At 38.6% G+C, this 16,824-nt stretch overlaps 1 protein-coding gene across 1 annotated transcript in view; it reads right to left on the reverse strand.

Moving 5' to 3' along the window:
* LOC308147287 (phospholipid-transporting ATPase ABCA1) overlaps window positions 1-16,824 on the reverse strand; it is a gene marked incomplete at both ends in the record, with an annotated part of 155,069 nt that overhangs the window by 76,442 nt on the left and 61,803 nt on the right. Inside the window, 8 exons of the mRNA XM_080519394.1 lie at window positions 2,921-3,048; window positions 7,931-8,070; window positions 8,905-8,937; window positions 9,084-9,170; window positions 10,101-10,149; window positions 11,642-11,847; window positions 13,654-13,729; window positions 16,568-16,791. Coding sequence (XP_080375520.1) covers window positions 2,921-3,048; window positions 7,931-8,070; window positions 8,905-8,937; window positions 9,084-9,170; window positions 10,101-10,149; window positions 11,642-11,847; window positions 13,654-13,729; window positions 16,568-16,791 — 943 coding nt within the window. The remainder of the gene's footprint in view (window positions 1-2,920; window positions 3,049-7,930; window positions 8,071-8,904; window positions 8,938-9,083; window positions 9,171-10,100; window positions 10,150-11,641; window positions 11,848-13,653; window positions 13,730-16,567; window positions 16,792-16,824) is intronic.

A 16,824-nucleotide genomic window follows, 5' to 3' on the forward strand; every position in this document is an offset into this window, starting at 1 on the left:
TTTAGAGTTGAAAGCAGTGGTTGCTCAGCTGCACTGAAGACTGAAGTATACAGACCAGGAAGGTTTCATCACTGTGGAAAGTGACTTGAATGAATTGGGAAGAGATTCAATTGGGGGGGTTGGAGAGAGAAAGAGACATGTCCTGAATTTGTATGTTTCAGCACCATGGAGAGAGGCAGGACAGAATTCTAATGTTACAGCAAACAAGACTGGGTAAATATGTATTTATTCAGTTTCACATCTTTTTATGATATTTGTAATAGAAAATAAGCACGTGAGTGTACAAAATGCAGTTGTTTTTTATTCTCCGAGTATAAAAGCCTTACAGCAAACTGCAAGTTTGATCAATTTTCGTTGCTCACTCTTTTAGTTCAGCTCACTGACGGCTGGATTTGGCCTAATGATTTTTCTTTCTCTGTGATGTTTTGACTGATTAGCCCCAATGTTCAAAGGAGGATTGCGATCATATAATTCTCACATTTCAGTCCTGTTCTTTTTAAAACAGTTATGCTATGCCAATTGGAATGCGTGTCATCAGTCATACCCCAATCATGTTTAGCATGTATGTGAGCCCCACAACTCTTTCGTTCGTCCTCTCTTGCATACCTGCCGGCGATGTATCAGGGAGCTTTCATGCATACAAGTAGTCTGTGCAGTATTGGATCCAATACTGCTATGGTGTCGGTGCTCTATTATATATTATTACAGAAGAAAAACAAAACTATGCTTGGATGATATTTAATAAAATATACCATAAACTATTAAAAGTAAGTTAGACCATAATGGTTCCAAATTAATAAGTCTCCAGTAGAGTAAATAATTGTGGAAGTGTAAAAGTGGATTTGAAAAGCAATATGATCATCGATTCTACTCAGTAAAAAGAGAGGCCTAAACATGTACTACAGTTCTGCATTATGGACAGTCTGTGCTTTTGGATTCCTGTGGTCTGAGATGAGAATATTTGGTTGACAGATATGTGGTTGTTTCAAATGAAAGCATACAAATATAAAGTGAACAGCTTTTCAATCTGACCAGGAGTTTCTATTCTATCTTGTATAAACTGGTTTCACATGAGGCTGCAGTTATTGTGTCTTGACATCCTCAAAGAGAATATCTACAAAGTGCTTCCAGGGGAAATGAAATACCTGCAGACTGGATAAGCAAAGACAGCTTCATGTCAAAAGAGCACAATATGAATACACTGTCAAGATTAGTGTGATAGTTCACACAGATGCTGTAACCTGTGATCCACATTAGAATTCAGCAGATTTTTATATCATTTTGTTGGCAGACAGGAAGACAAAATATGTGATATTACGAGCATGAACATGTGGATATTTCAACAATGCACCAATATAAAACAGCCTTACGTTACAATCGTCATTCTTTATGAAGCATCTCTGCAATTACAAGAACTGTCTCTACTTTCTGAAATTCTTATAGAGGAACGGCTGAACACATCTCACTGCACTGGGTGCTTGTGCTCAGTTAAAATCCATCAAGGCGAGGCCTGTCACTAATTATAGTTGTGATTCACAGCGACATGAAGCTGGAGTCAAGAACGGTATGCTGTTCAAATTGAGGACCTTTGCCATGCAAAATCTGTTGCCAATGAAACGATGAGCACAATGTGATGATGAATGTTTACACTTTAGATTTCTTTGTTTTTTGTATAATAATTTTAAAGACTACAGACATTTTGGGAAAGTACGGAAAAAACTGATCTACAACGAGCCATTCAAATCAAAACTCTCCAAAATGTAGACAAAATTCAGCTTGAATGCCACTTTAGATGAAAACAATAAGTATCTATATGCTATATGATGTAGTTTAAGCCACGGTGATGCTCTGTGGATGGGGGGGGGGGGGGGGGGGGGGGGGGGGGCAAAATGTTCCTGGTTCAAGTGCAGCTGGATTTTCTCCAGGTACAGAACATTTCTCACACAGTCCAAAAACATGCATTTAAGGCAAAATGATGAGTCTAAATTGTCTGTAGGCATAAATCAAGTGTGTCTGATGATGGTGTATAGGGCCTTCACCCATGGACAGCTGAGATCAGCTGTAGTCTCTCATGACCCTGAGTTGGATAATGCTGGATCCAAGATAAATTGAGGGATTTTAAATCAGGGTCTTCACACAATACATAAAGTGTCGAGCTGTTTCACATATAGACCATTTTATGCAGTGTACGGTCCTTGGGCAATGATACAGTGGAGCCCTCCCCATCGTGCAAGGACTCCTTACAAAGCAGTCACCACCATTGTTTATGACGATAATGACTTTTAGGTTGCTTATGTAGTAAGAAGCAAATGTAGTAAGCTCCTAAGATTGGCACTCTTAAAGAAAAAAGCAAGATCAAGCCAGATTTTGAAAGTAACCAACTGGGGCCCACTCCCTCCATGCAGGCCTGCCTAAAAAATACAAGCTGGTGTCCACAAAAGAGAGCGAGGAGTGTAGTTCATCATTGCCACAGGGTACAGATTTCAACTACCTCATGCTTCATTCACATGTGAGGAAATGCCAGAAATGGGCCCCAGAAATAACCAGATAATTGCTTGTCTGACAGAAATGCAGCCTTCGTGGGTCACTGTGCGGGTCCTTCAGCTCGCTCAGTTGTCACTGCTGCTGAAAAGCTTCTCTGATGTCGAACCTGATTTGACCTCTTGTTTTTTGGAATTTTTTTTTTCCTTTCCCCTTCCCCATTGTGTAATTCGTCTACCGTCTTATTTAATACTGCATGTTTTTTAGAGGTTACAAAATTGCTATTTTCATACTGAGTAAACTTCCTTCTTTTCATTACTCGTGTTTGAATCGTTCACAATATGCACTGTTAATAAAAAAATAATTTTAAATACAGAAAAAAAAAAGATTTACAATGTTTTATGATTTACATTGGTTTTTGAAGCTGCAACACACTTACCTGTAAAAGGTGGTTTGAGGTAGATCGTACATCCAGGGTTGCAGCTCCAGACTTGGATACTCGGTGAATGGCGGCACGATGAGGGAGAAGATCAGAGAAAGGCAGACGAAAACAGCAGGCAGGATCACCTGGAAGGGTGAAGACACATTTAAAGTCAGAAAATCTCATTAAACAGTCAGTAGTCTTCTTTATACATTCATTCTGCAACAGATACAAACTTTTAATCAGGGATTTTTGTACATTTTCTACCTTGTAGTTTCACTTAATCATGCTTATTTTCGTCAGTGTTCACATGCTGGATAATGTGTCACTTTATCTGAGGAAACAAGCTGTATTCATTTTACGACAAGCGTAATGTTACAATACACAGCGGCACGCTTATGAGCAATTAAATTATAGCTGGCCTCCTTCAAATAAAAAAAAAAACCAAAAAACTAAACAAGCATTATTAGTCTTTACGGGGTGTTTGCACGAGTCGTACAGATGTGTGTTTACGTGTGCAAGCGTTCCAGCACTCAAACAGTCAATGAGAGATCAATTTCATCACTCCCCTCCCCGAGTCCCCTTTCTGTCATTACGTGCAGCAAAATGCAAAACGACTGATGCAATCAACAATAACGCAGGAGCGATGTAATAATGCGCGCACATTAATATGCACCCCGCCAACTTGTTTGGGCCCTTCTGCATGCTTTATGAGTTTGATTAAACACTTTCAACGCCACCACCATCATCGGGCCACTCGGATATAATTAGTTTCTTGCTATTCTCTTGTCTTTTGTGTGTATGTGTCCCCCCAATATGAAAAATGAAGAAAAAAAAAGATGCTTTCATGCTTCCCCAACAACCCTCCCCTCATCCAATCCACTTTTCTTCATCATGTAATTCTCTTTTTATTGCATTGTTAGAACAGTTAAAAAGGTCAGCGAGACAGAAAAAAAAATGCACAATATCTTTACTGGTTAATCATTGTTGGGTCGGGGAGGTTTGCATACACTTGATTAATTGCCGTGTGCGCAATTTGCCAGGTCAATTCAAGAGGCCTACAATTGAAAATCTGAAAATTTACAGCGTGGAGTCGCGGCTACAAAAAATGTGCTTGGGAAAGAAGATAAAGAGCAGCAACGAGACCGAAGAGCTTAATGGCTAGACTGCTGAAGAAAGAGGTATTCTGGTTCTGTTGCTTTGTCTTTCCCTCTCTGTCTCAACAGTAATTGCAGGTGACAGCTGGCGCTTTTTCCATTGAGAGAAATCTGCAAAAAACCAGGGAAAAGTCATTACGCTCACAAAGCCAAAGCACTCCCATGAACAATGCACGAGTTTATTGCCTTCTCAAGTTTAGTGAGGATTTAAAGAATAGCATGGGATTATATGCACAAAAAAAAACCAAACTATAAACACCACAACATGATTAAGATGTGTTTTATTTTCCCGCAAAGTCAAATGCCTCATTAGATTGAGGTTATTTCCTATGACGATCATTTATGTCTCCCCAATTTTATTTGTGAATAATAGCTTAACTGCTGCGCCTTGCATTGAAGTGGATAATAGCATCACCTTGGATATTTCTTTTACGGCTGCAATAATGAGGGATTTTCCTTTCACAGCCTTCAAATACAATAGACCAAATGGCTATTAAACCCATTATGCCCATGTTAAAAACTGGAACAAACGACAATAAACAAAATGAAAATAGAAACTCTGAACATTCAGAAACACGCTGAAGTTGAAATCACATTTGGAATACAAAATGCCCGCATGAATCCGGCTCCACATACCAGAAGCCTTCAACTCACCCACCACAAAAGATGCAATAACTGCCTCTCTCGGATTCTGACATCACCAAGAGTCGCCTGTCTCCAACTTCCAACCCCATAAATCACTCCTTTTGTGTTCCACACCATAATCTCTTTTATATTCCCCTAACCACTTGTATTTGAGGAGATTACCTCAACTACACAATCATATCTGCTGACAATGGGAGCTGTTGACATGATGGGCGGTAAGGAGGAGGAAAAAAAAAAAAAAAAAAAAAAAAACCTTTCGCCAGATGAATAAAGAGGAAGAGGTAGTAGGTGTGTCCTTGCAGACAATGTGCACCCTTGTATGAACACACTCGCTGGCTTATCCTTCCATCCTGCTCTGCGTCCCCCCACTAAAGAGGGACGTCCGGGATCGACAGTGACTAATGGGGTTTGGTACTGCAGCAAATTACAAGAAGTACACTTCACAAAGGTGAAACATTGTTCTGTCTCCCCCATTTCGGCTTTTCATGCCCATGTTGCTCGCAAATGCTGTGATAATGTAGACTCTTTTGGTTCAAATTGCAGCATGATGGCAACTGTCAGAACTGATGTCATATTACGCGCGCACGCACGCACGCACGCACGCACGCACGCACGCACGCACGCACGCACGCACGCACACACACACGCACACACACACACACACACACACACACACACACACACACACACACACACACACACACACACACACACACCAAATATAAAGTGGGGGTGGTTGTTGGGTTTGTTAATGCAATTCAAGCCTGGACACACTTTTTGGAAGTTGTGTTAAAATCATTAAAGTACCTTGAGAATTGCTACTCGTAGAAATTGGTTTTGACTTGCTTGAATTATATTTTGCTTTTGACTTCCGAAATCATGTTTATGGGGCACAAAACAATATAGACACACACCTAATAAGCTAATAGCAGCCTGTCGTCTATGTAATTGTTATGCAATCACTTTCAATACATAGCTAATGAAAAGATATGATTAGTACACAATAAATTGAGGGGAAAACAAATCATGAGTGTCACTTTGGCTTTCTCGTGCCAATCACTGCGATCAGGTGAAACTGATGTTACCTACTGAGCCACATGAATACTCTGCTACACAAGCGATGACTTCCTTTTTGGCTTTCACTCTTTTCTTCTTTTCTTTTGATCACAGACAATGAGGACTTCTATTTCCATCCTGTGATTTTCTTTTGAAGTAGGGATAATTATTGTTTGTGAAATTTAGTGGAGCAACAAATAATCATTTCAAGAGGCATTCAATCTATTCAGTATTTTTTTAGTACTCGATGTCAGGAATGTCGTATGGAAACATTTTTATTTTCCAGTTTTCTTTTTATTTGAAAAGCAGGACACTTCAGCAGGACTTTCATTGCTTCTATTTTTTTGTTTACATCAAAGATAATATATGTATAGAATAAAAACAGCAGTGTTGTCAAATCCTTATCTCTCTTGCCTTTGAGTATTTTAACATGTCACTAATTTATGAACCCACAAGAACAACCATACAAAGGGAGCTTAACATTTGCGATTCTAGCTTTCATTATAGAATGCAGATAAAGAGACTTGATTACACTTACAGGTGGTATCAATTAAAGTCTGACCATGTGAGTTTCACATACTCAGTCCATTTAGTCCAAATTCGATTAAACTTTTCCTTTTGCATCCTGAGGAAGAACTTTTCCATAATGTACACCTCATGTATGCTGTCAATCCATTCCTCAATGGTGGGTGGTTTTACTTTCAACCATTTCCTCGCGATGCTTTATTTACTTGTTGCCAGTAGTATGGCACGTAGCTTTTTGTGTTATTGCTGTCTATTTTTCCTGTATTATGTTGCCCAAATAAATTGTTTCACATCGAAGAGGGATGGTTCCACCAAATACATTATTTAAATGGTCATGAACTTGTTCCCAATAATTTCTACTCACCTGGCAATCCCAGAATACATGAAAGTGGTTCGCTTCATTATTCACACAAGGTCTCCAACAACCGTCACCGGAACATTGGTTGTAATGTTCTTGTATGAAAACATTTTAAACAATAATTGTGCCTTTAGATTTAGAGAAAACTGGTGAATTTTTTTTCTGTCAAACGCCTGGGTATCTTATTGATTTTGACAGAATACATCACATAAGTCCAGTTTAGCTTCTCTTTATTGCCCCCCTGGATGTTTTAGCATTGATTTTAACCCAAACACCCCCCAAACATTTCTGAGATGTTGAACCCATCTCAATTGCGAGCCTTAGATCCTTGGGTGGAAGGCATGCCTGCATACAAAAAGCTCGTAGAATCTGTGATTTCTCTTGAAGAACGTTTTAAAAGATGCAAATAAACACCTACATTCAAGTAATATTTTATATTAGATTTTTTTCCAATATTTCAGTCTTTTGTCATTTTACTCTTATTCCTCTGCTCATCATATTTTTATACTGTTTCCCTGGCATATCTTTTTAAAGGTAGTTTGATTTAATTTACCACAATTTGATTATTATTTTACATTCTGAACTTTTTGTGTCACTGGATCATATCAGCTTAGTTTTTGGTGTGTGTGTGATTGTTGTTAAAATACTTAAGTTTTAATCTTTTTTTGGTAGAGTGATCATATTTGCACCTTTCTTCAATTTTTCCCCGACCAAACTGTGGTAAATTTCTAATACCAACTCATATTGTGAAGGAGTTTAAAACAAATGTACAGGTTGGAGAAAAAAAAAAATTTTACAGATGAAATGCATTACATTTTAAAACAATTAAAATCCATGTAATAGTGTTTACCTATGTCTTTAAACTGTTAAAAACATCATAATAGGCCCACTTTTTTTTTTGGTTTTTGGAATGGGGGTGCTACTTTCACAATTAAAGTAAAACATTTGTCATTTCTCTTCAATTCACAACTTCCGGTCAGCGACAGCCAAAGAGTTGCATGTGGCCCGGGGGCTAGACCAGGTCTGCATTACATCAACAGCTTTCAACACTTATATACTGCCTTCAGTGAAGATTTCCTTCTCAACAACTTTAATTCCACAACTATAGACTCCCTCATGATGAGCTATTTTCTCCCCGAAGATTTCAAATTAGTTCACTTTATCATATATGTCATTAAGTGATTTTGAAGGCCAACATGTATTTCACACAATTCTACCCTGATCTTCCCATGCAAGTCCACTAGTATAACCCTTCAATTCATCAATATGACAGACTGAGGCCATTACCTGGGCAATGAGTCCCTTGCGGCTCCTCCGGGCGTGGTGGAAGCGCTTGATAAAGAGAGCCAGGAACTGCCTTCTGATCAGCTTCCATCCGGTGATGACCACAGACCCGCTCCCAATGAGACTAGTGCTTCTCCTCAGATCTGGAGTGGACATTAACCCGCAGCGTTATTTATCAACTATGCATATGTAAAAGAGCTGCTGAGCATGCATTTTTGCAGAGCTAATGGGCTTATCAAATAGAACTTAAGTGTTGCACCTGGCAGCAGCTTTAGCTCATTCCTCAATGTAGAAACTTTCATTTTCACAACTCATGGATTAGGTAATGGTATTTGGGCACGACTCAGGAGGAAAATGGTGATAAATACGGCCTTTATAGACACCTCGGTTTTAAATATCTGCAAGTGTACCGACAATGAAAACATAACAGTAGTCAATATGATAATAAAGCTAATTCTTATAAAAGCCATTTTGATGAAAGAAGATTTATTGCGAAACAGAAAGAGGGGGGGGGGGCTAATAAAGTGTATAGGCTGGCCGTGGTGGGCGCGTGTCGAGGCTGGGGGTGCGGCGGGTGGCCAACTGCATCCAATTGCTCCAGGGTCTTGCCTCTGGGGCTGGGGGTCTCTTCTTCTCCTGGCCTCTCAGCGAGTGGAGCCCAGGAGGCTTAGTTATAGGGTGAAGGGGTGGCGCTTTAGGTGGTCTGGCTCCCAGGAGGGGGGCTGCTTGGCTTGTAACTTGGTGTGTGTGTGTGTGTGTGTGTGTGTGTGTGTGTGTGTGTGTGTGTGTGTGTGTGTGTGTGTGTGTGTGTGTGTGTGTGTCAAGTTTAATTTGCATGCTGGGGAAAATCAGCGTATTTCCCAATTGGTTGGGATGCACCTGTGATGCTACACTCAATGAAGTTACACAGTTCAAAATAAATAACGTGAGGGGAAAAATAAATTCGATAACTAGAAATCACAGAATACATGACTTACCCTCTACTTTATTTGTCAACTTTTCCTTCGATTCTACATGAGAAACATAAAACAAAAAGAATCAAGCAGGAATTGCAAGTCAGTTTATGCTCTCCTCCTCCACAAAGATGAGAAATTTGAAAAGGACATATATTTTTGATTACATGAAAAATATTCCTGACAGATTTGGAGGATCTTGCCTGTTTTTGTACGAACGCTCGCGATACTGTTTCTCCTGGATTCGCGGGAGCTTCGTTTGCAGTCTCTCTCCAGCAGCTCCTTTGTTGCTGTGGGAATACAAATAAGATATGTTGTTTTGGCCTGACCCAATTTAGGGTTATAAATAACAATAAGAAAAGCTACCTGCCCTGCAAGATGCCATATTATTTCCTGTAAAAGCATAAACCCAGGTGTTTTTTGTGTGTTGTTTTTACAGAAAAAGTAAAAAACAAAAAAAACAAACAAAAAAAATGGATATGCATATTTGGAAATGGAAAAATAAAAACAAAGTTGCTTGCCAAGTGTATTTCGTGGCAACGCACAGCCTTCGCACATCGTTTGCATATGGAGTATGAATTAAACTTTCAACAACGAGCTAAAGGCTAGTTTAGTGTTCGTACTAGTCCTTTAAAAAAAAAAAAAATTGCCCTCAGATCATCCCGAGTAAAAAACCCAAATCTAACCATTTGACCAGTTTCTGTTGAAAATATCAAGCAAAATATGCTTGTAGTAGAAAAAAGACATTTATTGTCTTGATGTGTAGAGTATGAAAACAGCTTCCTTTTTCTCAGTGGCTATTCGGCGAATGTGTATTACATTAATGTGGTGAGATAATTTCAACTCGACTTTATTTGCAAAGCACTTTAAAATGACAACAGCTGAACCAAAGTGCTATACATAAATAGACATAAAAGCCTAAAATCATAAAAACAATATAATGGCAACGATAGAAACAGGAGCCGCGTCTCAAGCTGGGTTAAAAGCCAATTAATAAAAATGGGTTTTAAGATGTGTTTTAAAAATTAATAGTGAAGGTGTTTGTCTGAAGTTCTGCCCCCCCACAGAGCTTCTGACTTTAGTACATTCTCACCAGGAGGTTGACAAATGTGCTTGGTAGGCTTTTCGTGTTTTCACAGTTAAACTATATCATCACCTCCAAAGTGTGAACTGTTTTTTCCCCAAACACGCGTCAACATACATACACACTGTCCTCTCACTTGTTATTTCTGCATCCACCCCGGTGTCTTCTGCCACTTTAAGAAATATCTGCAAAATAAACAAATTGCTCATGATTATCAATAATGCATGAGCCTGAGTAAGTATGTTATGTTTCCCACCACCCGAGCACACAAGCTGCAGGAATGCAAGCTGCTCTGGAACTCAGAGCGTCAGTGGAGTTATTACAGTCAGGTTTCTGTTTGAAATGTTTTAAATATTACAAAATGCACAACAAGCCATGTGTCAGAGATAATCTATATCCTTACCTGTGAAACCTTCCCCTGTGATCAATACAATTTAACCATGTTTTGCATGTTAAACCTTGTTATACTTTAATATGTAAAATGTGCCAAATTACATTTTGTGACTCTTCCATTGTCTCAGCTCCTGTTTATTAGTGCTGCAAAGCAGAACAAAAGCATATTTCTGATGAAAATTAATGAACTTCAAAAGAAAACATGGATGGATTAACCAACCATTCCACCATTGAACTTTAGAAATTCAAAAGGAATTATTCACATCGCCTGCAGACCACTAGTGTCTAATGCATGTCTGAGATGCACATTATGTGAAACACTCTGTAAAGTAATAATACATGATGAGAGCAACATATTAAAGCTTATTCAATAAATTCTATTTAGATATTAGTTTGGTATAGAATTAATAAACAGTTCACCCTGAAAAATATGTGATCATAGTAATGATTCATGACAAATTACCAACCCCCCCCCCAAAAAAAAAAAAAACCTGTGAAGTTAACATGATGCAAGAAGATGAAATATGCATCACGTACATTCTCACAGAGATTCAAGTCTCTCTGTGGTAGAGTTTTGGTAAATATGTAGCTGCTCCAAGGTCAGTTTTATAATAACATTAACACATTAGCTTGGTCCTTGTGCTCTCTGGCTTCTATCATCAACATGGTGAGAGTAAAAATCAATACCTTAATGGACTCGATGATTCTCAAACTCATGGTTACAGATAATTGACTCCTCCATTAGATAGTATTCTCTTCTGGGTTTTTTTCATATTTTTTTGATGTTGCATCTCCATAGTTCCTTCTTTTATGAATTTACAAAGGATGTCCTTTCTCACTTTGTCATTATTACTATGGAAACAATGCTAGGTGGACCAAAAGTTGATATAGTGTTTAATACTCTCGTTACATTCAGAGAAGCTTCTGCATGAAGTTTTCAAACTCGGTGCATATCAAGATTTTCTTTGGATACGCTGGTTTTCTCCGACAGTTCAAAAATTCACATCTTGTGAATTGCTTGTCTGTGTGCCTGTTTGTCTCGGGGTTTGCCCCGTGAGTAAACTTGTGCACTGTCCTGAGTGCGTCCCAGCCTGGAACGGACTCCACCATCCGAGGACACAGAATGATGATACTGAGCAAACGTATATGAAGAGTAACAGAGAAGAAAAAGAAACACTAGAAGGAATTGTTGTATACTTATGTACTCCTCCGTGAATGTAAATAGTAATTTCATATGTATATAGATGCAAGCTGTTATCTTTGGCTGGGTGGTCAATGCTTTACCTCCTCCAGAGTGGTGTCAGAGATCCCATAGCTGGTCAGGCCAAGGTCAGCCATTGCGAGGTCGAGTTCGTAGAAGAGCCCAGCAAAGGTCCCATCTCTGGCACCGTTGTAGGGCAGTATGTAGGTGATCTCCTGACCAATGCTCTCCAAGAAGACCGCCTCTGGGATGTGGCGCCGCACAAGTTGATTCACAGCCGTTAAATCTGCTGGATGATAACAGACAAGAATCAACCCCTCAACAAACTCAAAAATATTTTTTTCCTTTCTGGGAAAAAGCAGTCAATAGATATTTGTATGTTTCCTGTGATGTTTTCTATACTAAACTATTTGAGGGATGCAAAAGAAGCTTTATGACTCTGAAGTATAATTAAAAAACAAATTCTAAACTTAATCGATCTATTTTAAACTTAATGTTGTAGTGCACCAATGAAATGTTCCTAATCAAATCTAAAAACAAATATAATATATTTTAATCAGAGCTGACATACCTGCTGATGTGACATTTAGAAAAACAGTAACAGATCAGTGGACATAATTCCGCTTCCTCGTCCTTTCTGAAGCTGGATCTCAGGGAGAATCAATTCGGACAGTGTTGCACAACGCACCACATCCATTATTGATCCGGAACCTCTCATACATAATTACTGCAGCTTAACAACTGCTGGCCTGGTGCTTTATGAAGAAGTAAATGGATCTTCTTCACACATCAGACTGAATTATTTGTGATTGTGTGTGCTTCACTAGGCTCACTGGTGTGTATTAATGAAGACAACTGTGCTGTCACTTCGGGAAAGATAGTTACTTTCATGCCAAGTTCTGACTCTTATTTAACATAAAAGTGGATTCTGATTCATTCTTCATATATAGAAAACAGATTCCCTTTCTTGCATTGTTCTTTTGATCAGTATTACATCAGTAGTATGATCAAAACAAGTCAAATAGTACAGCAAAACGCTTCATATTTACATTTCTATGAAACCCTTGTGCAGATGGCAGTAGTCTAGTGGTCACAAAAGCAAATTATTATAACTTGTGTCATGGACATGATTAGTGTTTTAGTGTTTTCTATTGAACTAAATTTGATTTGTCCCCAAATAAGCTTAGAAAGATAAGCTAATGTTTAATATACACCTGAGTATGTTTAATGGAAGGTTCAATAGAAACAATATAGCACTTTGAGACGTTATGGGACAGTGAGACATTACACTGGAAGTGGCTCCAGGAAGTAAGATTTACACAGAAGTTGTGGATTCAAGTGGTAAAGCACGTAAAGTTGATAGCTATGAGCATCCTTTTTAAACATCTGTGATTCTGATTCGGTCACATTGACCTAAATCCTTAGTATTGTTGACAGTGACTATAGCTATATGTCATTGATTTCAAAGTAGATAAAATACCTTTTCTTATTGTTGATATTATTAGCAATTAAAAACAGAAGAATATGAAAAAGAAGAGCTAGAATAACTACAAACAATGCAAATCAACCACAACTGATGATGCAACAAAGAAGAAGAAAATAATTGCCGTTCCAGATGTCTGTCTGTTCTTTTGAACACCCCCATGATCCGAGAGCAGAAACAACAGTGAGTTGAACTTGTCTTTGGGTCCTGACAATGAGCACTCATGAGGACCTTGATTAGCACAAGAACCATTTTTTTTGGTTTTAATTTTCTAATCCAAAAAAATGTATAAAACAATTCCTTACTTGCTCTTCACAATGGAAGTATATGTTCTAACTATGCTAGGCACACCACAAATATCTTAGCTTGCGCACTTAAGAGTGTGTGATGGATGCAGTTATGCAGGTTTTTTCAGCTGAATCTCTGCCTGTTTTGAACCTGCTCGCACCGAGATAGGAAGACGTGGAAGACCTAGATATGACTGTGAGCACTTGTTCAAATTGTTTATTTAGGAAAGTATATAAAATGCCTATAGCGTGTACAGCACATATTGGTTTACATAGCAGGAGTCGTAAAAAGGGTGACTGACAGTAACGGTGATAGAGTCTGTACCTGAGGGATCAGAGTTGCTCCAGCTTTGGCTGCCGATGCCTTCATCTGGGCTGCTGCTCAAAGGACAGTCTGTCTCCTGTTAATCAGAATTGGATTAGAACGGCTTTATCATGCCTTACCACTTAGAATGATGAACAGTCGCTCCTTGACAACTCCTGTCATACATTAATCAAATAACTGGCACCCAGAAGTTTCTATTTAATTGCTCTAAATAAAGCCGTATGCAAGCATCAACAAGTAATGCTGTTAATCTGTAATGGAATATAAGGCCACGGTCTTTTCAGTCAGAGACAACACCTGCAAATGAAGAGTGCACTTTAATTTCAGCAAAGGTTGAATAAATCTCCCTGCATTTTTAAGGAACTTTATGACATTTAATAAAGGGGTTTAATCACACTGAAAAGAGATCAGGGCAGCCACAGTTTGTCCAAGTCTGTTTCCCAGTTATATGGGCTGTGTAATTGCAAACTCTTCCAATTAATTACTAAAAGTGTCAGCCAGAAAAGGGGGATACTTCTATACTTCACACATAAAGGTGTTTTGGATGTTTATTTATTTATTTATTTCAAACAAATGACTCTGTTTACCTCAAATAGCCTTGAGACAAATTTTAATTGCGCTCGTCCTACTGGCAGCCGTGCATCTTGTTCATTCGCTTCAATTGATTAAAACTAAGTGTGAGAAACGCCATTGCCGAGCAACGTGTGAATCACCCCTCTGCACGGTGACAATTAGTATCATCCAGCACGTCAGCGGTTCCTCGTCCTCGTGCTGGGAGAGACTAAACAATGATCATTACGGAGGGGACGGGGACGTAAAAGATAAAGAACACTGCAAATTCAAAAGAATATTCAATAATACACTAGATAAAGGTGATTATTGGGTCAGATGACTTGGAGCCTTTTTTCCCAATTTGAAGTCTCATCCAATTAAAGTGGGGTCATGCTAAGTTATTTTAATAAGAATATTTTTTTTTCTTTTTTAAGAAAAGACTGGGTAATTGTGTGGTCAGGCCAGGGTCTGTTTTGGGATAATAATGAGAACACATTTGCAATGCTGAGTGTCAAAAGCTATGTGCACAGGTGAAAGATCTTTCAGGATAATGAAATTATGGTTCTCCCTCATGTTTCTTTTTTTTACCCAATAAAAAGACATAATAGTTAGTATTATGTCTTTTTCAGTAGTTCAAGAGTGTCTTGGAGCCTCTGATATCAATTAAAGATGACATCAGACTGATAAATCATACAGCAAGACAAGCAAAGGAGTGTGTAAAATAAAAACTAGCAAAACTAAAGAAACTGTGAGTAGTAGATATCATAATAGGTATGATTCATTCAATTAGTATTCAGTGATGCAACAGTATGATTCAAACAAGATAGCAAATCTCAGTACAATCCTGAATCAATCATTTCTATGGAGGAAGTTTTAATTGAGTGTGTGTTATCTGGTCCAAATTCCCTCCATATACAATCTACATCGTATTTCTCAGTATCAAGTCATGGAGAATTAATAAAATTGTTGACGATGATGAGGTTCACAATTTTCTCAAATGTGTTTGTCATACATCAGTAAGAGAGCCACAAGTGAGGACTTGAAAGCTAAAACTACCCTGTCATCATGGTTTATCCCCACCTTCCCAATGAATAGTCAACTTTGTGGGACATCCATAAAGCATCCCTTCAGCTCAACTGTAAAGTGGATGTCCATTAGCGGCTAGAATTGGGTGACAAATGATCTTGACAAAAGATGTGCAGCCGGATCATGATCTATCCATCCATCAAAGGCCAGAATTATAAGAAAAATTTATTTTGGCCCAATCATAGACTGTCCCTTCAAAGTGCAATTACTGCCTTGCTATGACTGGAGTGAGTCAGCAGTGTTAAGGTTCATCATAACTCACAGAGGGATGTTGGCTACACTGAGAAAAACAATGGTTTCATTAATAAAGACGTCTGTGGTGAGTGAGTGCCATATCATTTCCATAATGCCTTCACAACAAGTGGTGGCTGGAAGGCATGCAGTGCCCATCCCATTTCCAAAAATCACTAAGTTAATTGGTTTTAGTGATGATTTGGGAGGGAGGCCATTTAAAGTTTAAACTCAATTCTAATTGTAATTATTAAATTAACTATGCATTTAAGGTGACATTTTAAATCTGTGCCGGTCGATGGATTAAGTCTCATTCAGAGATATATTAGTCCTGTTCATCAAACTGATACTGGGGGAAGCCATAATTCTGATGCGCCCTTGTGCTTGAATGATGAGTCTTTTCAGCTAGCTTGTTTTTAAGCCGGATGCTCGTTTTCATTCATTTGCATTCAAACCTATTCAAGGTCAAGATTTGACGTGGTGTATAACCAGGGAAAATTAGAAGTCTCTTAAATACACTTCAATTGAAATCTACATGTTTATAGCCTCTAATTAACCTTACACTTCACACTGTTATTCACATTCACCATTCATGCACATAAATGGTGACAGCGGCCATGCAAAATGCTTGACTTCCATTGGGAGTACATTATGATTCAAGTGTAGTTTTAATCAATTTTGGCCCAACTCTCAGTGTAGCTCTGTCACATGCCAAAATCATGTATTTAATTTGGTAATGACCACAGTTTTCTTTCAATTTATTGATTTTTTGTTATTTAGTAGTTTTGCTTTACATTGGCTGCTGAATGCGCAGCATCATCAGCAGCGAACTAAAATTAGTTGTTTGATTGTAGCTCCCAAAGATCCCACGTCCCCCGACTTTCTTTTTTTTTATAGGCGAGTTCCCGAAAGACATTATTTATGGTTTGTGAGATTTCCTCCAAATATGCAAAATAATTTATGAAACAATATCAGATGTCACCCTGTTGTCTCGTACAACTAAACCAGCCATCATAGGACACACGTTGATGTTCAAGATGCCTACCGTCTGTCTGCCTTTGTCCTGAGTGCTTATGATGCCGCTGCGCTGAGAAGCCATTTTTTCACTGCCATCTCTGACCAGAGTGAGGTAGTACCCACTCCCAAAACACTTTTTCAGGAAGAGGGAGGAGCCACAGCATCGCATCTTGCCATGGGAGATGATAGCAATGCGATCGCCGAGAATGTCTGCCTCATCCATGTGGTGTGTCGACAAAATGATAGTTCGACCTGAAGAAAGAGAAATACACACAATCGATGCCA

This window comes from Blennius ocellaris (assembly GCF_963422515.1).
Source record: "Blennius ocellaris genome assembly, chromosome: 23".
NCBI classification, from domain to species: domain Eukaryota; kingdom Metazoa; phylum Chordata; class Actinopteri; order Blenniiformes; family Blenniidae; genus Blennius; species Blennius ocellaris.